This window comes from Lutra lutra, chromosome X (genome assembly GCF_902655055.1).
Source record: "Lutra lutra chromosome X, mLutLut1.2, whole genome shotgun sequence".
NCBI classification, from domain to species: domain Eukaryota; kingdom Metazoa; phylum Chordata; class Mammalia; order Carnivora; family Mustelidae; genus Lutra; species Lutra lutra.
This window is the reverse complement of record NC_062296.1, coordinates 62,854,299-62,876,400: the sequence shown is the minus strand read 5'-3', so window position 1 is coordinate 62,876,400 and position 22,102 is coordinate 62,854,299. Positions and strand designations below refer to the sequence as shown.

The window sequence follows — 22,102 nt, the reverse complement described above, 5'->3', positions numbered from 1 at the left end:
TAAGGTCCATACATTGCATTTGATGGTCATAGGTCTCACACCTCTTGACTCTATACCATATCCTCCTCTTACCTTTTTAAAAAACATTCATGCCATTGATTCACTAAGATACTAGCTAATTTCTCCTGTGGAATCTCCTACAATCTGGCCTTGGCTAATAGGACCTACATGGTGTCATTTAATATGTTCCTGTGTTTTTTGTAAATTGGTAGTTAGATCTAGAAGCTTGATTAGATTCACATTCAATTTTAGATTTTTTAATGTTAATACTTTAGTTTTTCGTAGCACATGAGGAAGAACATGATGTCTGGTTGTCCTACTTTTAGCGACAGGATTGGTCAGGTATTGTCTGCCTTGATCCATCTTTACAATGTTCACCACTGGCTTTTCTTCCATGATTTTAGCAGCCAGTGATGCCCAGCTCCATAACTAGGGGTTCCAAAATGGAGGTTTTTCCCCAGTATTTTATTATGAAGACTATCAAAAACAGAGAACCGAAAGAATTGTAAATAGCCACATACTCATCACATAGATTAGAGTTTAATATTTTTTTTTAAAGAGCAAGTGCACATGTTGGGTGGGGACGGAGGGGCAGAGAGAGAATCTTAAGCAGACTCCACACTCGAAGTGTGGAGCCTAATGTGGGGCCCGATCTCATGACCCTGAAATCATGACCTGAGCCAAAATCAAGAGTCAAAAATCAAGAGTCAGATGCTTGGGCGCCTGGGTAGCTCAGTGGGTTAAAGCCTCTGCCTTTGACTCAGGTCATGATCCCAGGGTCCTGGGATCGAGCCCTGCATCGGACTCTCTGCTTGGCAGGGAGCCTGCCTCTCCGCCTACTTGTGACCTCTGTCAAAAAAAAAAAAAAAAAAAAAAAAAAAAAAAGAGCCAGATGCTTAACCAACTGAGCCATCCAGGTGCCCCTTGAGTTTAATATTTAAAATTATGATTAAGATAAAATTTACATGCTGTGAAATGCATAAATCTTAAGAGTACCACTGGAGAATTTTGACAGCTAGAACTGTGTAACCTGTATCCCTATCAAGATGTTATCATCCCAGAAATCTCCCTTGCCCTCTTACCACTCAATCTCTGCTGCCACACCCCCAGTGCAAATGACTATTCTGTTATTTGCTTATTCTGAAAAAAAAATAAGTTTGTTTTGTTTATACTAGAACTGCATATACACAAAGCCATATAGTATGTACTCTTTTATGTAAGGCTTCTCTCACTCAGCCTGTTTCTGAGATTCATCCATTTTGTTGTGATCAGTGGTTCATTTCTTTTATTGCTGAGTAAATATTCCCTTGTATGAATATATCACAGTTTGTCCATTCTCCTATTGAGAGAGATTTGGGCTGTGTCTAGTTTGGGGTTATTATGAATAAAGCCGCCATGAACGATTTCCAGAATAACAAGTTGGTTGCCAGGTAACCTCCAAAGGTGATCAATGAAGGGTTTTTGGGGTACTACTGTGAATTTATAGGTTTTTATATGTTTGATACATTTAACCAATTATAGCCATTATTCATTTTGATGCTCAAATTATCCCATTTTCTAGCCAGCAGGAGCTCCTTTAAGTCAGCTCTCATGCCCTTTTGTGAGACTCTAAAGGTCTGCGAAGTTCCTTGCTTTTAGGCAGAAGATGTCCGAGGTTTGTCTTGTGCATTTCTTGCCCCAGATCTGGAACCAACCATTTCTCCTTGCACTCTCATTTCTGTTTAGTGGGAAATAGTATTTAAATTCACAATATATGCATTAGGTATGCTATCATTACTGGGTTATCCCTGCTTTGACTCTTCAGTGGACAGAGCTAAAAAAAAAATGTGTATTTTTTAGAAGGAGAAAAATCAATTCATACTAATATATAGTTTTTTTAAAATAGAGTTTTTACTTGACTTCTTTGATTTTGTCAAGTAATATTGGTACCTAATGACATTAAGATAATTACTCATTTGCTTTATCCCATAGGGTGTGTGTATAAAATTACCTACATTACCAGTAACAACAAAACCACCGTATGCTGTTTAAGATTTTTTTGTGGTTCTTTTTGTTCTTATGATATATCCTAACCAGGATGTCCAGTCAAATTACTGTTTTGCTATTGAATAAAGTAAGAATTCATGAGTCTGTGCTGATGTAAATAAGTAAATGAACAGAGAGAAGGAGAAACTTTCATGTAAATATAAAGCCAATTAATCAATGTAAAAGAAATTCTGGCACTAGAAATCATCATTTGGCAGTTATCATCATGATAACGGATGCAAGTGAGAACCATCAAAAGGTAGTTACTAGTGGGTAAAAGTCTGAACAGTGACAGGATATTTGTATAATCTCAGAGTAACTCCCCAGAGGATATTTATTAGCTACAAAACTTAAATAGTAATTTTCCAGAGAAGCAACCTGGCAGACACTCCTATCAAAGTTACTACTGCTAATAGAGGGACTAATTAAGAGCACGTGCTTCCTTCACTGACAAGCACTCAGCAACACTCTGTGGTATTCGTGTCAAAGGACATAACTGCATCGAATCGTGAGGAAACATCAGACCAACCCAAACTGAAGGGCATTCTAGAGAGTACTGGGCCCATGCCCATATTCTTCAAATACTGTTTCAGATGAAAGGGATCAAAAGAGACAGAAAAGACTGAACAGCTAAAATGCGATATATAATCTTGTTTTTATTTTTGCTATAAAGGATATTATTAGGACATTTGAAATTGGGACAAGGTCTGTAGATTACATAAATTTCCTGATTTTGATCATTTTACTGTGGCTATTTAGAGAATTCCTTATTTTTAGGAACTATATAGACGGACAAAGAGAGAAGAGTGAAAAACTGAGAAAGATAAAACCAACGTAGAAAAATGTTAACATGGGGAATCTGAGTGAAAGGCGATGGAAATTCTTTGTATTACTATCGGAACTTTTCTCTAAGTCCAAAATATGTAAAAAAAAAAAAAAAAAAAAAAGAAAGAAAACAACAACCCCACCTTATTTTTAAAAAGATTTTATTTATTTATTTAAGAGAGAGAGAAAGCGTGAGTGGGGGGAGGGGTAGAGGGAGAGGGAAAGACTCTCAAGCGGACTCCATGTTGAGTGTGGAGTCCAATGTGGGACTCCATCTCACAAACCTGAGATCCTGACCTGAGGTGAAATCAAGAGTTCCACATTTTGACCAACAGGGCCACCCAGGCACCTCAAAACCCACACTAAAGTCATTTAAAAGAATTCTCTTTGTGGTTATGCTTTCAGTTTGTTACCCAGTGAGGCCAATTTTTTGAATTAGATTTTGACTTTTGGTGTTTGGATTATATAAAACATGTACATGGGTGCCTGATTGGCTCAGTCGGTCAAGTGTCTGCCTTTGGCTCAGGTCATGATCTCGGGGTCCTGGGATTGAGCCTCACATCGGGCTCCCTGCTCAGCAGAAAGTCCGTTTGTCCGTCTCCCTCTGCCCCTACCTGCCCTACTCATGCTCTGCCTCAAATAAATAAATAAAATCTTTAAAAAAATAAAACGTACATAATTCCAAAGTCTACACTGTAAACAAATTTCATTCGGAGAGGTCTAGCTTTTGTACCTTCTCCTTCCCCTTATTCTCTCCTTCCTCTTTTGTAAGTATTTGTATTATTTTTGAGTTTATCCTTCCATTGTTTGTTATCTTCTATGAAAATAAGAAAATACATACAGATATTCAAAAGTTTCATGTAACAGTATGATTGGCGGGTCCACAGCAGCATCTAGAGATTTTCAGGGAGGTTTGTTTTTGTTTTGTCTTTGAGAGAAAGAGAGAGAGAGACACTTGTGTGCCGATGGGAAAGACCCCGTGGAGAGGAAAACAGGACCCAGGAGAAAGAAAGGATAGGATATAGTGTGCTGGTGGGGAGAGGGGTTGGCCCCAGCGACAGTGAGGAAGGCAGGGTCTGGGACAGAGCACCTGTAGATGCAAGCAGATGGGGATGTAGGAGTACGAGGAAGTTCTCTTCTGAGTACTTCTGTTTTCTATTTACGTTGAAATAAAAGTGATCTTCAGGCAGGAGTCGGGGAGGAGAGGGGGTTGTTGGCAACTTGAGCAGTGTGAAGGTGTGGAAAAATATTTTCAAAGAATGGGACAATGGATTGACTAAGACAGTGGTTCTCAAACTTCAGCCTCAGAATCATATGGATTTGCTGGCTTCCACCCCCCCCCCCCAGTTTCTGATCATAAGGTCTGGGATAAGGTCAAGAACATGCATTTCCAACAAGTTCTTGAGTGATGTTGATCATGGGAGCTATGCTTTGAGAACCAACAGACTAAGGAAATATAGCAGGACTGCTGGCCGTGCTGAGGCTCACTTGAGATTTGTGGTCATGAATGCTAAGTGAGAACAATCAACACAATTGGGTGTTACCTAGTAGTCCTCATTTCAGCCAGCAGGGTTCCGGTCTGGAGTAGGTGATGAACTGAATTTAACCAGGATTGGGATTTAGATGGAGAGAGGATGGTGATATCAGTAATGGATGGTGCCAGACAAATGTATCCATTTATTTATGCTTTTCTACTTCCATCTTTATATAAATGATGAGCTAAGATACCAACAAAGGAGGAAGAGGATACATGAGAATGAGCAAAGAATGAGAGACAGAACGTAGAAAGCTCAGAATGAATAGGAAAAAGCTCATGAAAGGGAAGAACCAGAGAAAGATTACAGATCTTCCTGAACTTACAATGGGGTTATGCCCTGATAAATTCATCATAAGTTGAAAATACTGTAAGTTGAAGATGTAAGCCTCCCGAATATCACAGCTTAGCCCAGCCTACCTTAAACATGCTCAGAATACTTACATTAGCCTCCAGGTGGGCAAACTCATCTGACACAAAGCGTATTTTATAATAAAGTGCTAAGTATATCAGGTAATTTATTGGCTACTATATCCAGAGTGCAAAAGAGAATGATTGCACAGCTACAGAATGGTTAAACGTATATTGGTTGCTGATACTCATGATGCTGTGGCTGACTGGGAGCTGTGGTTCACTGCCATGGCCCAGCCAATACGAAAGAGGATTGGGCCACCTATCACTTGCCTGGGAAGAGACCAAAATTTGAAGTGAGGTTTCTACTGAATGCATACTGCTTCTGCATAATTGCAAAGTCAAAAAATTGTAAGTTGAACCACTGTAAGTTGGGGACTGTATGTATACTCAAATCTGGTTACAGTAGGGTCACCAGAGCACTGAAGATTAAAACAGAATTAGTATTTTGCAAATGGAGGCTAAGGTGTAGAAAAATAGCTGGTATAACATAAAAAACACTTATATTAGATTTAGTGAAACAGAATGCTAATAAATACCTATTTAGTTATTAAAAAGAAAACTCTGTCACAAGCACCAAAATATATTTGCACAGCCTTGTTTATCACAGCATTATTCCCAACAGCCTAGGGGTGGAAGCAACCCAAATGTCCATTGACAGGTGAATGGAGAAAGAACACGTGATACATATACATACAGTGAAACATTATGTGGCCTTAAAAAGAAGGAAGTCATGTCACATGTTGTAACATGGGGTGAACCTTGAGGATATTATGCTCAACAACAAAAAAAAAGCCAGCGGGAGAAGTACAGTATATGATTCCACTCAAATGAATTATCTACAATAGCCCAAATCATATCAAGTAGAAAGGGAACTGCCAAGGGTAGAGAAATGGAATTAGTGTTTAGTGAGTGTAGAGTTTCACTTTTGCATGATGAAAAAGTTCCAAAGATCTGCTGCACAAGAATATAAATATATTTAATAGTACTGAGCAAGTTTAATACTATCGGGTTTTTTTCTTTTTCTTTCTTTTTTTTTTAAACACCGCGCACACACAAAATTCCTGCCAGACCCACACAGTAACCCTCTTCCTTCTCAGGAGTTCTAAGGGGAAGTAAGAGCTACGAAGTATTTTCATTCTAGCAATTTTAAAATATTTTGTCCCATGTGTCATATTCATAACAAACCAAAAGCTCTGGAGAATATGAGTTCAGAAGAGTGAATGCATCCAGAAATAATGAGAATGTTAGATAAAGCCTAATGAGTTAAATACTGTTTAGGGTAAACAAAGCTGCAGGGTAACAATTATGGGGAGGATAAAAACTAATCTTTCACTTCAGATGACAAGGAAAAAAGGGAAATGCTATGAAACTGCAGGGCCAGCAGTTACATAGATGGACAGACAGTCATTAAATACTGGACTAAAAATAAAAACTGTAGAATCCCTTCATTATTTTCTTTAAAACAGAGATTTTAGTTTACTTGGGAGAATTTATCGTAGTGATAAAAAGGGGAGAATACCATTGTAAATCTCATCTAGTCCTAAGACTGTAACATTGTTTTAGAAAATAAATCCAAGGTCTTAAAGGGATCCATGAAAATCTACTAAAATAACATACAGCCCAAAAAAAAAACCTAAAAAAAAACCCCTCAGGAATAAAATAATTCTAATATCTAATATCTAATAATCTGTTACTGATGTTAGTACAATTCAATACAGGAATGCCATTTTATGTGAAAAACTTAATTTCTAAAATGAATCCTGAAAGAAACATATTCAGTGCTTACTATGCCTCATTTCTTAGCAAAAACAGAGAATGCATAACTCTGCTTACAACTTATAAAACTTCTTTGTTTGGGGGAGGGATAACGGAAAACCTCCCACAATCGTGAAGGTGAAAGGTATTCATATGAAATATAGAAATGATTTTCTAAAGGTTAAGTGTTGACTGAGCTTACACATAAAATGTCTGCATGCTAGTGGGCTTCTGAACATTTTCACAAGGAATCGGAGGGATGGCATATTGAAGAAAGAAAGAAAAGGGGGGGAAAAAAAAACCTTGTTACCACATGCAAATATAAAAAAAAGGCAACCTCAACCAATTGTACCACGACCGGATGGAGGAGCCCAGCTGACATACAAAGACAAGTCTCTGTGTTTAGGGAAGCTTGGGGTTCTGCTCCTTCTACTGCAAGAGAGCCTGACCTGTGAGTACTCCTTGATTTCAACTCTATAAATGACCCATTATTTCAGTTAAAATTTGATTGTCTGAATACTAAAAGTGAAACCTGCTTTTTGGTGACTAGCAGCGCTTTGCTTTTTAGAGACCTGAGTCAACTGCTTGAATGAGACCTCTCTGCCTTGATTTGACTTAAAATGAGGCTGTCCTCTTAGTTACTGGAAGTACTGTAGGTCACTACGGGTACTGAAGCTTGTATTATCAATATTGTCACATTGCTTATGCTGTCTTTTGTATATTGCCATAAAGACTTGCAGGGCCACTTGAACCCATTAAGAGTTATTTTCATATGCAATGAATTTTATCTCCAATGTATTATAAATGATCACTTACTAATTTTATTGTTTTGCTGTTTCCCTCTTTGCACCAGTTGTGCTTTATTGTATTGTTACTATTTTATGGTAATTGCCAGATGAATTAAATTTTAAGTTGGGTGTTTCTGAAGTAAATGAGGTGAATATTAGAAAAAATAAAAAGCAAAATACATGGTAGTTACTTCAACTGAAATGTTTCCAAATGCTTTTTTAGACACAGTTAAGTTTATAACAAAACGTAATGTACTAGTAATAGTATTATCTCCACAGTAACGTGCTTCCAATTGTGATTCTGTATGCAGCAATTAATGTGACCTTTGAAGCATGGCCTGAATGACTCAGTGGCCAGCAAGTCAAACTACAGTGAAAGGTTGCTGCCATTGCCATTACTGCCAAATAGGTATGTATTTTCACATAGCAATGTGATGTTTTCACAAACATACCCAGAATGCATTTAAAACCTTGGACTCTTTGGAGGCCACAGTAGAATGTGTTGGGCGCTGGCCTCCACTACAGAAGCTGAGGCTTCTACATGTCTACAGACATCAGCCAGTTGGCAACTACTGGCCAGGGGGGTGGTGGTGCTGGGTACAACGCAACACTAACACAGTGGGACAAGCATGAGGATTTGTCAAGTAACAACCTTAAAAAAAAAGAAACAAAAACTTTTGCCATCTACTCTCAGAAAACCATTGTGACCATGTCAATATAGCACACAAGTCACAAGTAACACCCACTGGGAAATTTGTCCACTGTGCAAATATAGTGGTTTGTTTCTTGTTCTCATTGGCCATTCTTAAATGAGTAGTTTTTAAAACATCAATAAATGGCCTTAAAGAACAGTGAGTGAGTGCCACATTGTAAAGAAGGTGAAAATCAGCCATTAAGTGTAAAACAGAATGTAATCTGTTAATTTGTTAATAAATGACTGGACACTAGTCATATAATACATGGCTCTAAATGATGGCCACTGTTACTATTTAAACAAATGCATTGCTTTTGCTTTATTTTCTTTAAGCTTACAAATAGAGCAAAACCAGAAAGGTCTATTGGCAACCCTGTCCAACTATTACTAATTTATTTTATTGGCAGATTGAAGCTGGAGCAAATGGTTTCAGGATATGTGCTTTGTAGAAATCTCTTGATGATGGCTTTCTAGAAATCTCTTGATGATGGCTTTCAGGCCTAGAAGTTAAGTTTGAAAAGATACGCTCTGGGAGATCTGCTGAACATTCTGATGAATGATTTGTGATACTGTAAATGCTAGACTTCTTTACTTACTAAAATGGACAGAACAAATGAGAAGAGTAAGACCTTTTTCCAAAGAAGTAAAGGTAGAAGGTATAATCTCTTCTTAAAATTGCCGCTGTGAGGGGCACCTGGCTGGCTCAGTCAGTAGAGCATGTGACTCTTGATCTCGAGGTTGTGAGTTTGAGCCCCCACATCGCACGTAGATTACTTAAAAATAAAGTCTTTAAAAAAATCATTAATGTGGATAATGTTAAAGGAACCATGTCTAGATACTGCTGACAGGACTCAGCATTAAAAAAGAAAATGCTGATCCTATGTGATTAGGAGGAGTGAGGTTTAGCGAAAAGGATCATAGGCAGATCTGAGTTCCAGCTCTGGGAATGCCATTTAAGAGCTGCATGGTCATGGGTAAAGTTGGCAACCTCTTGATCTCTCATTACCTCTTTTGGAATACCTATCTCACAAGGTTACAATGAGGATTATGCAAATGAAGTAATATCAATGTGCTTAACACACTGTGCAGTACATGGCAACTGCTAAATAAATATTAGTTAGTGGTCCAGCCATCTAGCTCAAGGGTTCAATTCTGGCTGCAGATTAGAATCCTCTGAGGAGCTTTTAAAGGAAACCACTGCCTGGAGCCCGCTGCAGACCAATTAAATCAGGAGATCTGGGGTTGGAGCCAGGCATGGATACCCTTAAAAAGCCCTCAAAAGGATTCTAATAAGCAGCCGGGACTGAGAGGCACTGAGAGTCTCTTCTACAAAGCACCCAATCAGTGGCTGTCTCGAGATGTCTGGGGCTAAGACCCCTATTGCCTCCCAAGATAGCCTGTTTCATTCTAAAACAGCATTTCCTTAATAGGAGGCCACATCTGTCTCTGCAGTTTCCAGTCACTAGTCCTTGTTCTGCTTTCTGAAAACACAGATCACAGGTGAAATTCTTTTCTCCATGGCTCTGTAAAGTGTTCCCATCTCCGGAATTGGGTGCTTGTTTCCTTCAGCTTGCTCGTATGACAAGATTTGGGCTTTTCTCCCCCTTTTGTTCTGTGCCCGCTTCCACGTATGCTGTTGGGATGAAACACTGCATTCCACGTGAGGGCCAGAGGTCCTCCTAGCTTGGGACTGGCAGTAACACCCCTCAGATTAGTAGTAATGGTCTTCATCTAAGGCACTCTGTGTCTACGAATTCAGCCAAAGAAGGGGGTTGGTTCTTGTGGCAGCCACAGAACGCTACCAACACAGCAACCACAGTCATTTGCGATTTCATTTCTTACTGCAGCTCAAGCCCCTCCTGTGCTTGAACCGCTGATTTTGAGATCCTCATGTACAACCTCACCTACTTTTCTACTAAATTCCCTCTTTTATTCAATAATACTTATTGGGCTGAGAGGCAAACGAAAAGGACTTGGTTCGGAACCCTAATGGGGTTTAAAATACAGCACGGGAGGAGGGGAAAAAACCCAACCCAAACCAAAAGAACTACTTACAGAGGAGTTCTCACAGTCGTTTTGGCTGTCTGAGCTCTCAAAATCCTATCACTTGCCATTAAGTTCCTCTTCACTGGGGGGCAATGAGAGGTTTCTACCTGAGCTTCTGCAAGCTCCCCATGTAACCACACAATGCAAATCCCTCCTTCAGGCACCCTTTCCCTCTTCCTGGTAATCTAGATGGCATTTATCAGCTTCATTTTTTGGCAGCCCGCCATTCTTCCTAGATGGCCCTTTCCTTTTAGAATCTCAGATCACCAGAAACATGCCTGTAAGTTTCTATAAACATCGCCGACATCGGTCTTCCTGCAGTTGAGACACAGGACAGACCTGAACTCTGCAGACAGGCCCTCACCAGGGATTACATAACTTCCTCTTTACCAGTTGGTTCCTCTTCCCTGGAATCAATTTTCCCTCTTTGACAATATTTTAAAGTGGAATTTTACCCTCAATGGCGTGGTTTCTTCTCGATCAAATTATAGACAGACTTTTAAGAAAAGGTAAGTTCTTCCAAATGTTTTTTTCTCTGTGTATCATGCCACATCAAGAAGTTACTGTAATTCAAATCCACTTTACATGATAGCATTCAGAATCTGAATGCACATGCCTACAAAAACGTTTACTGACAGCAGGAATGTGGTCTTGGTCACCTTTGTTTTCCATGTAGTATTTAGCCAGGTGTGAAATATTTACTAAAGTGAGATTAGTCCAAAGGTGTTTTTTTTTTTAAAGCTAATTTTCATGGAGCACTTTTATGTGCTAGGGTTAAGTTCTTCATACACATTGTGCATTTCTACAGATAAGAAAATGAAGGCTTAGAAAAGATTAATTGGTTTGATCAAGGTCACAGAGTTAGGTCTGATTTTGGTAACCTTGCTCTGAACATCTTTATGTTACATCTGCTAAGATGCCGCTGTAGAGAAATGGGGCAGTCGCTCTAAGAAAGGAAGGGGATGAGACCTCCTGGAACCTTCTTCTTCATGTCTTCTTGCTCCTCAGGATGGCCTCCCAGGCTGAGTTCTTCATAGCAATCAGTGCCCAGGAAAAGGCCAAGAACAGGTAGCATTGTTAGCATTCTCTGTTGCCACGAACAAGTGGAATCCACACTCTATCTCTTACAAGGTTCTAGCAACAGTCACCTAACACAGGGCACAGTAAGCTGCAGTTACTTATTTCAAAATCCTGGAATGTACATCCTGTTTTCCATCTCACTATCACTCTAGATTTCTAGGTCAGGAGACTGCCTGGCCCAACTGGTGGCTGTTGCCACCTGATTTGGTTTTGTTTGGCTACTTTGCTCTCCTGTTGCAGTGTTACAACAAGTCTGCCTAAGGAGGCAGGTGCTCTGCTCTCTTGGTCTGCCTGCCCCGCAGGCAAATGATTTTTTTTTTTAAAGATTTTATTTATTCACCTGACAGAGAGATCACAAGTAGGCAGAGAGGCAGGCAGAGAGAGAGGAAGGGAAGCAGGCTCCCTGCTGTGCAGAGAAGCCCGATGCGGGGCTCGATCCCAGGACCCTGGGATCATGACCTGAGCTGAAGGCAGAGGCCTTAACCCACTGTGCCACCCAGGCGCCCCAGCAAATGATTTTAATATGCCCAACTCAGTCTTAGGTTGCAAAGGAAGAGATTGAGGACTCTTTCCTATTTATATCTTGGAATGGAAGACTGCCACAGTTTATCTGTCTTATGCTATGTGGTAACCCTTGTCAAGATGAATGAACACCATATCCAAGGGAAGGCGTCAGGGCAAGAAGCTGGGCAGCGGTCAGCAGTGGGCCCAGCTCACTCATGGCTGTAACTACCTTAGGGATGTCCCTTATCTTTGAGCAATGTGAGCTGTCACTTCTCTTCACCTCCGTCTCTATTCCTATAAAAAACTCCCTGTGGAAAGTGAAATAAACCTTGAACGTATACTGCAGCCATAGGAAAAGTTAGAGCAGGACATTCCCTAAGACTCTCGTACATTTACTGCTTGTTTTGTGATATCGTAATGCTGCTACATACGTAGTATAGATAGTCAAAGTTTCTCACGTCTAAAAATCAATCATGGATTATTTGGGCTTTGAGTTAAAACGACTGCTATTAAAATGACAAATGACTCGATGCTGCATTCTGTTGCAGGAAAAATCTGAAGACATAACAGCTACACACAAGGAACATGTCATTGAGCACCTCTGCTTTTTGATCCCTACACCGGACAATGAGAAGTCACATGGTAACGACGATGAGTGCTTCAACCGGCAGCTGGCCTTCCTCCTCCCAGAAAGACAGCTTTATGGCCAGTCATAGCATCCAAGGGCTGAACCACTCAGGAGACCCAAGCAGTCCTAATCAACCTGGTATTACTGCTACTCCAAATGGTACCTGTCCCATGGATGAGAAACTACTCTCCAGCCTGTTAACAATATCCTACTCTGTTATTTTCATCGTGGGACTGGTTGGAAACATAATTGCCCTCTATGTATTTCTGGGTATCCACCGCAAAAGAAATTCCATACAGATTTACCTACTGAATGTAGCTATTGCAGATCTCTTACTGATCTTCTGCCTGCCTTTCCGAATAATGTATCACATTAACGGGAACCAGTGGACACTCGGTGTGATCCTTTGCAAGGTTGTGGGAACACTATTTTATACGAACATGTACATTAGCATTATTTTGCTTGGATTTATCAGTTTGGATCGCTACATAAAAATTAATCGGTCTATACAACAGCGGAGGGCGGTAACAACCAAACAAAGTATTTACGTTTGCTGTACAGTATGGACAGTTGCTCTTGCTGGATTTTTAGCTATGATTACCTTAACCCTTAAAGGAAATCATAATTCCACAGTGTGTTTCCATTACAGAGAGAAGCATAATGCCAAAGGAGAAGCAATTTTTAATTACGTTCTTGTGGTAATGTTCTGGCTAATTTTCTTACTAATAATCCTTTCATATATTAAGATCGGCAAGAATCTACTGAGGATTTCCAAAAGGAGGTCAAAATTTCCCAATTCTGGTAAATATGCCAAAACAGCCCGGAATTCCTTTATCGTACTTATCATTTTTACTGTATGTTTTGTTCCCTATCATGCCTTCCGATTTGTCTATATATCTTCACAGCTAAATAGCCCGTCTTGCTATTGGAAGGAAATCATTCACAAAACCAATGAGATCATGTTGGTTTTCTCATCTTTCAATAGCTGCTTAGATCCAGTCATGTATTTCCTGATGTCCAGTAACATCCGCAAAATAATGTGCCAACTTCTTTCTAGACGATTTCAAGGGGAAGCGAGCAGGAGTGAGAGCACTTCAGAATTTAAGCCAGGATACTCTCTGCATGATACATCTGCCACAGCTAAAATTCAGGCTACTGCTTAAAGCACTTGAGGGAAACACATTAAAAAGGATGAGAAAATAAACCTCTTAATTCCTTACAGAACTAAAAATTATGAAACAAAGCTCTAGCGTTTGCAAAGCTCAGACCTGTTCAAAGCTCTTTGCTTATTTGTGATATTTCATTTGCTTAGTTGTAAACTATTTCAAGGGAACGAAAAGCTTATACTCATCACTAGATTTTAAATCTGTATGTAATGTCTTTTCAAAATAGGCTGTTAGCTTGCTAACACTTTTTTTTTTCATTCATAAGCTTGCTAACCCTCTTAACACAGATCATAAAGTTAAGTGAAATTTATGGTTTTAACAACAGAATAATTAAAATGTCACGGTTTCTCAAGTCACTAACGTAGTTACTCAAACTCAAGCACTTAATACTAATTTCAAGTGCATTTAAAAGTAAGTTAAATGATTGGCAGGCTGACAAGAATGTCAGAAAATGTATGTTCTTTGTCATTGAAAAAGCCTGTATAATTTGCTACTGTATTCATTTATGCCTAAACCTTTATAACAGATGAAATAATAAAATTCTAATAAAAAATAAAGTCACCCATTATCTATCACTGTTTAGATCAAATAGAAATAATTTAAATATGGTATAGTAAAGTCAAACAACAGAGGAGCTAAGATTTGATAGCCTAGCAATAGGATTTGAACCTACGCCTTACTTAAAACAGATTTAGAAGTGACTCAGCCATCTTGGACCATGTTGTGATAGAGTAAAATTGAAAATAGGCACACCCTATGGTCTACCACGTCTGATACTAGGTATACATCTCACAGAACCACTCGAACATGTTTACAAAAAAACTTATACATAATGATGCTCAGTGAACTGTTGGGTCATGATATCAAACAATTGAAACGATCTGAGTTGGGTATCCATCAGCAAAGGAATGGAGAAATACACTGTTCACAAAATGGAGTATTACACAGTGCTTTGATGAAATGAACTACACCTGCACGTGTCAACATGGGAGAATTATCAAAAAAAAATGCTGAATAGAAAAACACCCCAAAACCCAACTGCGAAAAGGTTGACACACCGTATGAAATCATTTATGTAAAATACAAAAACACATGAAATACCATATTCTTTCTGGACCTATAGATATGCAATAAAGGTACAAAATGTGAATAATATACACAACATAACACAACCAACTTCGGGTTATATGGTTACAGCTGGAGAGATCTGAAGCAAACATGGCAAAATGTTAAGTCGGTTAAACCTGTGTGATAGTACTTGGGTATTTATTATATTATTTTTGGCATATTGTTGAGTGTTTGCAATATTTTATAATAAAGAAAACTTAACAGATTAGAATTAAAGGGAGCAAATTCTGAAATCTTCATGTATGCTCAAAAGTAAATGGAGAGTAAGCTCTAAGAAAGAGGGTTCTTATTTAGCAAGGGCTCCTGGGAACTTAGTGTGCTTCAAGGCACACAGGCAGCCAATAGGTATCTGGTGAATAATTGAATGAGTGAACAAATGAGCAGATGAGTGAGACAGGGAAGGGGGGTTGCTTAATAGAACTGAAAAAGTGGGTGTATTTTTTTCCCTAGTCAATGTATGTCGATATAGCTGCACAGAATATCATACAATTGGAATCAGGAGCTGTCATTAAGGCAACTATTTTTAAAAGTTTGTCCAGCATTTATTCAGTTTTTTGGTCACACAGAACCAGAATGCCATTGAGTAAATATGTAAAAGCTGTTATGACAAAGTCCAAGGATCCCCTCATATGTTTGTCACAGAGTAGGAGAATTTCTTAGAGTTAGAATAATTCTTCAAACTTCAGGTGGGCCAGTGGCTGGGGAATCAATGGTAAAGAGTATGAAGAATTTTGTTAGGGTTGAATTTATTTTAATGAGATTTGGTTTGCATATAATTACTGTGCAGCCGTGTATCAGTGAGTGCACATGACTGAGTAAAGAACAGGTCAAAGTAGAATTATATTTAAAAAAAACAAGAAATATTTGAAAATAAAAATGGAAATTTGCAGAAAAATTAGCAGCTTAGAAAAAATTTATATTACTTTGCTCTGACAATGTTAGCAAATACCACCAAACTGAAATTTAGCATTTCTATTTGTATGGTTTTAAAATACGACAATACTGGATGCCTGGGTGGCTCAGGTTAAGCAACTGCCTTTGGCTCAGGTCATGATCCTGGAGTCCCGGGATTGAGTCACACATTGGGCTTCCTGCTCCACGGGGAGTCTGTTTCTCCCTCTGACCTTCTCCCCTCTCATGCTCTCACTCACTCTCTCTCTCAAATGAATAAATAAAATCTTAAAATATGACAACACTAATTTTCTCTCGTGTTCTCAAAGGTAAAAAAAATTTTTTTATATTGCTGGTAAACAATTTATATCCCTACGTGTCTCTACTATTAACAGCTTGAATGGTTAGATTACATTGCGTGTGTGTGCGCGTGTGAGGGGGAAGGGGAGGGGTAGAGGGAGAGGAAAAGAATTCTCACGCAGACTCCCTGCTGAGCATGGACCCTGACACAGGCAGATCTCACAATCATGAGATCATGACATGAGTGGAAATTAAGAGTCAGATGCTTGGGATGCCTGGGTGGCTCAGCTGACTGGGCGTCTGCCTTCAGCTCAGGTCGTGATCCCGGGGTCCTGGGATCAAGTCCCATGTTAGGCTCCCTGCTCACTGGTAAGGCTGCATCTCTTTCTGCCTGCTGCTTCCCAGGCTTCAGCTCTCCTACCCTCTCTCTCTCTGACAAATAAATAAACAAAAGCTTAAAAAAAAAAAAAAGAGAGAGACGCTTAACCGACTGAGCCACCCAGGTGCCCCACACAATGGCATTCTTTAAAAAAAAATTAAAAAGCACACTGAGTTAATTCTTGGTATAATAATTGTGGTAAAATAAATTTTGATAAAAGTCAATCTGAGCTGAAGTTTATGATGGATTTTATTTATTGACAGAACTTTCACTAATAAAGTCTTAGAGTAACCTGAATCCTGCAAATGTTTGTAAATTTTTTTTTAGATTATATATATATTTATTTGACAGAGAGAGATCTCAAGTAGGCAGAGAAGTAGCCAGAGGGGGGAGGGGGAAGGAGGCCCCCTGCTGGGAAGAGAACCCTACGTGGGGCTCAATCCTAGGGTCCTGGGATCATGACCTGAGCCGAAGGCGGAGGCTTAACCACTGAGCCACCCAGGGGCCCCATGTTTGTAAATTTTTGACATGATACTGACTTACGAAATTTAAAGCTATTTATTATATATAATCTTTAATTTCTTATTAAGCATTAGTGTTTTCAAGCAGGAAACACTTGTCCCTACATCCCCCAACCCAACGTTTAGTTCTAGAAGCATGTAGAAAAAGGTAATTCCCGAGTATACATATATCCTCACCTTGCAAAAGATACTCAGAACAAGTTTCTAAATAGCATCTCACATATGCAAAACTAAACAAGGGCAAAATAAAATGCCTGGCTGCCAGACTGATACCCAATGCTGAGTACTGCTGTTTGTTTTGGAAAAGTATTTGGAGGAGAGCTAGGTTTGATGATGGTTAACTTTCTAAGATTAGATCACTAGAAAAAAGAAATTCTGTTCAAGTCCAGAAGGTTTTATTTTCAACTTCTTTGATCAGGTCACTAGAAAAAGTAAATTTTGTTCAAGTCCAGAAGGTTTTATTTTCAACTTCTTTTTAAAATGGATTCTTCAGTCCTGCCAGTATAAAAGCAGAACTAATAAAATTACAACTCTTTGAAGCAAAGCCTTACTGAAAGTTACCCACAAGAGAAAACAGCATGAAATAGAGTTCTCCTAACAGGCAACCTGGATTTTGCAGAAACATATTAACAGGCTATTTTTAAGGTTTTTTTTTTTTAAGATTTTATTTATTTATTTGTGTGTGTGTGTGTGTGAGAGAGAGAGAGAGAGAGAGAGAGAGAGAGGACACATCAGCGAGGATGAGGGGCAGAGGGATTGGGAGAAGCAGGCTCCCCACTGAGCAGGGAGCCGGATGTGGGCCCAGGACCCCGAGATCATGACCTGAGGTGAAGGCAGACATTTAACCAACTGAGCCACCCAGATGCCCTAGGTTTTTGAAATATGAATGGAGACTTATTTTACCAGATATTAAAGTATATTCTTATCTTTCAATAAGGAGAACTCTGTGCACCAGATACAAGGATAAGCTTATCACTGGAACAGAATACACATCTCTAAGCAGGCCCTCAATGATACAGGAGAAGATTATATAACGTAATTAACGCCTCTCAAAAGAGTAGGGGCAGGAATGATCAGAGGGAAACCTAAGATTCTGTTGCTCAATATGTGCCAGAATCTTGCAAAGTGGTGGTAAGTGAATTTTTGAAAAGTTTTTTGAGTGACTGCAACACACTTTCCTCCTTCAGAAAGAACCACTGCAAATAAAGGGAGACATCACGAAAAGCCTAGGGGAAGGAAGGGATGGATTAATAAAAAGTGCTGTGCTTATTAATAAAAAAGTCAGTTTATAGCCTTACCTCATGTCACACACAAAACATTATAAAGATTATATATAGACTGTTGCATGTAAATAATGGAACCATGAAAAGATTTAAAAATAAGTGACTGGGAAAGAACTTCCTATTAATCAAACAACAGAAATAACTATAGGGAGAATGCATAGCTTATTTTTTGGTCAAAAACCGCACACAAACATAAATGCAAAAGCTCAGAGTGGCAAAAACGTTCACAACAGTTGTGACATCTACAAGGAAAGCCTTTTAGGTCAGGCACCAACAGATGCCATAACTTGCCAAGAAACTTCTATTTTTTTCATCAGAATAAAGTATTCAAAACCCAGAATATAATCGGAATTGTGTCAGCTGAGACAGAAACTAAGGCATGCTCTCACATTGGCTGAGGCCACGTCTTTTTTCACAGCGACGCGGCCCCGGTGAGCACACACATCGGTATGTGGCTGCGGCAGTACGTCGTCGGTTCAGTCTGGTTTGCAGACACACACCAGCGCTGGCTGGGGGATGGTAACAGACTCAGAGCTGGAAAGGAAGTGCTAGGTTTGTCCTAAACTTCTGCTATGCCTATTTCCCCCCTTTCAAGTTCACATGCAAGAAAATGAGCAGCAAAGTCGGAGATATTTGTGTGCGCCTTTTACGCTGCTAGGCTCTGGACACACATGATCATCACTTAAACTACACTGCAAGTGGTGTCAAGAAAACTGCCTTTTTCATAGGAGGGGATGTGAGTTAGTAGGCTGTGACTCTACAGAAACTGTCTCTGCTAAGACAATGCTTTTTGTTTTCATTTCCGTCTGCCCAAGCCCATGGTTAACTACTGAGATGTCTTAAAAAAACAAAAAACAAAAACCCAAAACCCAAAATTGGTAATAACATGTATTTGGGACAAAAAATTCTGTTTACCACTCATCCAAATTGTGTGCAGTCAAAAAGCCAACATCTTAAAGGCTGGTTCTCTAGCTGTGGCACATTTGCCCACTCCGGGAAAGCTCTGCCTGAAACACGGACAGTAATCTAGTACAAGAGCCTACAGGTGGAATGGGGAGGGGGGGTCGAATAAAGGTTTAGAGTACTCGCCCTTAATTTTGCTTCTAGCCAAAGAAAGGCATCAAGAACCATCCTAAGATGAGATCTGGAAGAACTTTCTAATTATGGTTTGAGTACAGGTATGGATGAGGCAGAGAATCTCTTTTTGCTTTAGGAAGTCATACAGTTACTGCAGGGTCCACAGTCAACTTCTACACAGTTCTATTCTGGTGGGTTCATTCCACGTATCATCTTTCTTTAGTTCTAAAACATTTCAAGCATCCAAAAAAAAGGGGGAAGACGCAACATAGCCAGCAGCAAGCACCCATCACCCAAACTGAACAGATGTTAACATTTGGCCCTACTTGCTTCACTGTTCTCTTGTACCCAGACATAACCCCCAAGGCTAGCTTCACTAAAGCTCATCCTGAGGTATCCTCTTTCCCCAAGTTAGTAGTGTCATTCTGATGCGCATTTTTCTTCTTTTATAACACGGTATATATATCGATATATATATCGATATATATATCGATATATATATATCGGTATATATAACGATAGGTATTAGTTTTTGTTTATTTATTTATTTTTAAATTTTTTTTATTTTTAAAGATTTTATTTATTTATTTGAGAGAGAGACAGTGAGAGAGAGCATGAGCAAGGAGAAGGTCAGAGAGCGAAGCAGACTCCCACGGAGCCGGGAGCCCGATGTGGGACTTGATCCCGGGACTCCAGGATCATGACCTGAGCCGAAGGCAGTCGTCCAACCAACTGAGCCACCCAGGCGTCCCTAGTTTTTGTTTTTTAAAACGGACACGAGTATCTTACTACTGCATCCTTTTGTAACTTTTTCACTCAATTTCTGTTTGTGCTGATATATGTAGGTCTCCTCACTCACTACACTGATACACAGGGTTTCACTGTGGGAACAAAAAATAGCTCAATTCTCCATTTCACCTGACAGTGGGCCCTTAGGTGGTTTCCACTTTTTCACTATTAGAAACCACAGTCTCCTGTATGCCCTGGGCACATGCGTGAAATTTCTCTATGGCTGACTCCTAGAAGTAGAAATGTTTGCTCATAAGGGTATGCACATTCGCAATTGATCTCTGTTGTGACAAACTGCTCTCCAAAGTGATTTTATCGATGTATATACTTCTCCCAACTAGTGAGAGACAGGACTTGGGACATGAGTCTAGTGAGATAGGAGTTGTTTCCCAATACTTGGTTTTGTCATTTTTACTAAATTTAGTCCATCTAGTAGGCGTGAATGGCATCTCCCTGTGGTTTTTAATTTGTGCTTCCCTGATTAGAACTGAAATGGAGCACTGGCTCATGTTTTGTCCCCCCTGCCCCATTCAGGTTTCTTCTTGGGTAAATGGCCTGTTTGTATTGGGACCTCTCCCCCCTTAATTAGTTGCTGCTTCTTTACTCATTTCTTTCAAACTGTTGAAATAGCACGTATTCTGGATACTAATCTTTTGTTGTTTATATGGGTTGTTAATCACTTCTATCAGTGTGGGCCTTGCTTTCTCCTTTCCTTATGGTTTCTTTTGCCAGACACCACAAACAAAGTAAGATGTTTTCTCTTTCGCTTTAAAGAAACTTTCTAGGAAAAAATGTAGATAAACCCTGGCCTTTTGATATACAGCTCTCAAAGACCATGCTAAAGAATTTGCAGAGAGAAATATGATTAGCTTGGCATTTCATAAATGGAGTCCAGATGAGACATTCCCTGAGAACACAGAAATGTTTTCTTAAAATACAAAATTCAAACACCTGAGAACAGACGTGCAGATGATTTGAAAGCACAGAACATCTCCTGGACCAGGAGAAGAGTCTTGAGCATTGGAACAATATCCCCCTCCCATCACAGTTAGGCCATAGTGGGGATCATGGTGGGCTGGATTCAATAGGTCTTCTTGGCCCAATGACAGTAAACATTATTAAATAACAGAACTGAGAGTCAGCGTACCAGCCAGGTCAGAAGGGCAGCCCTTGCAGCGAGATTGCCCAAGTTCAATGTCTGGCTCTACCACTTACTATATAACCTTGGACAAGCTCTCTTCCTTCTACTGAGAAATTGCTTCCTTCTACTCTTCCTTCTACTTTTTATTTGTTTTTTCTATGAGAAAATGCCTTCTCCTGTTTTTCCTTACTTCCTTCTATTCTTCCTTCTACTGAGAGATTGCTTCATATGAGTTAGGAGTACCTAACTCATAGTGTTGTTATGAGGACTAAACGAGCTAATAAATATACCTGGCCAGGAAGAAACATTCAATATATGTTATCCAAATACTCAAATGTCAAAATGGAATGGCCAGAAGCTGAAGGTAAACCTTGGAACTAGGAAGAGAGGCAGTGGAAGCTGATCTGGAAGCAAGTGAGGTGGGAGGGAGGTTGGGAGGAACTCACGAAGGGTAATTCAACTTCAGCTTTCATGAATAACAGTACTGCCCAGGACAAGAGCGGTAACAGACTGATCACGGGCTCAACAGAACCATGCTCTGGAAGTTGAATAAGCAGAAGAGGACAGTGAGGGCACCTTGCAGGATACCAGGAAAAGAGCTGGGAGAATGAGATTATGTAGCCTTACAGCAAAAGACTAAAGAAAAGATATTACAGCAAAAATGTGTGTGTGTAGTTCCAGAGAGCAAGGGGAAAGGATCGGTGAAGGATGGGAGTTGCAAGAGGCACATCTCACCAGATCATGAGAGAGGGTTTCTAATAATTACAGATCTCAATTGAAATAGAGAGCTGGTGACTTACTTGCTAATCGAAGCGTTTCAATATAGTATGGATCCCCAGCAGGCTGGGAAGGTAGCAAAGTATTTTCGGCATTTAATAGTTTGGATGAGATGTTCTTTAGATCCTGTTAATAGAAATTTTGGATCTTGCAGAACATTCACTGCGTCAGCGGCTGGAAAGTAGGGGCCACCTGCAGTCCAGTTGTGCCCTCATATGCTAATACAGTAATGCCCTCAGGGCAACTCAGGTGCACGTACGGGGGCTGCTGCTTGATGTACGGTCCGCGGTCCCCAAGCAGTTTCCCTCAATCTTCTTTTGTAGTGAATTTGACCTGTGTCTCTTGCTCAGCACGTAG

General features: G+C 39.7%; 2 protein-coding genes across 9 annotated transcripts in view; one reads left to right on the top strand and one right to left on the bottom strand.

The window, feature by feature from the left end:
• Positions 1 to 22,102, bottom strand: part of CASK (calcium/calmodulin dependent serine protein kinase) — a 353,809-nt gene that overhangs the window by 132,528 nt on the left and 199,179 nt on the right. The window lies entirely within an intron of this gene.
• On the top strand, positions 7,638 to 13,465 carry GPR34 (G protein-coupled receptor 34). The gene is given in 3 exon segments (XM_047715158.1): positions 7,638 to 7,750; positions 10,998 to 11,149; positions 12,214 to 13,465. A coding segment is annotated over 1 exon segment (1,173 nt). The 5' UTR covers positions 7,638 to 7,750; positions 10,998 to 11,149; positions 12,214 to 12,292.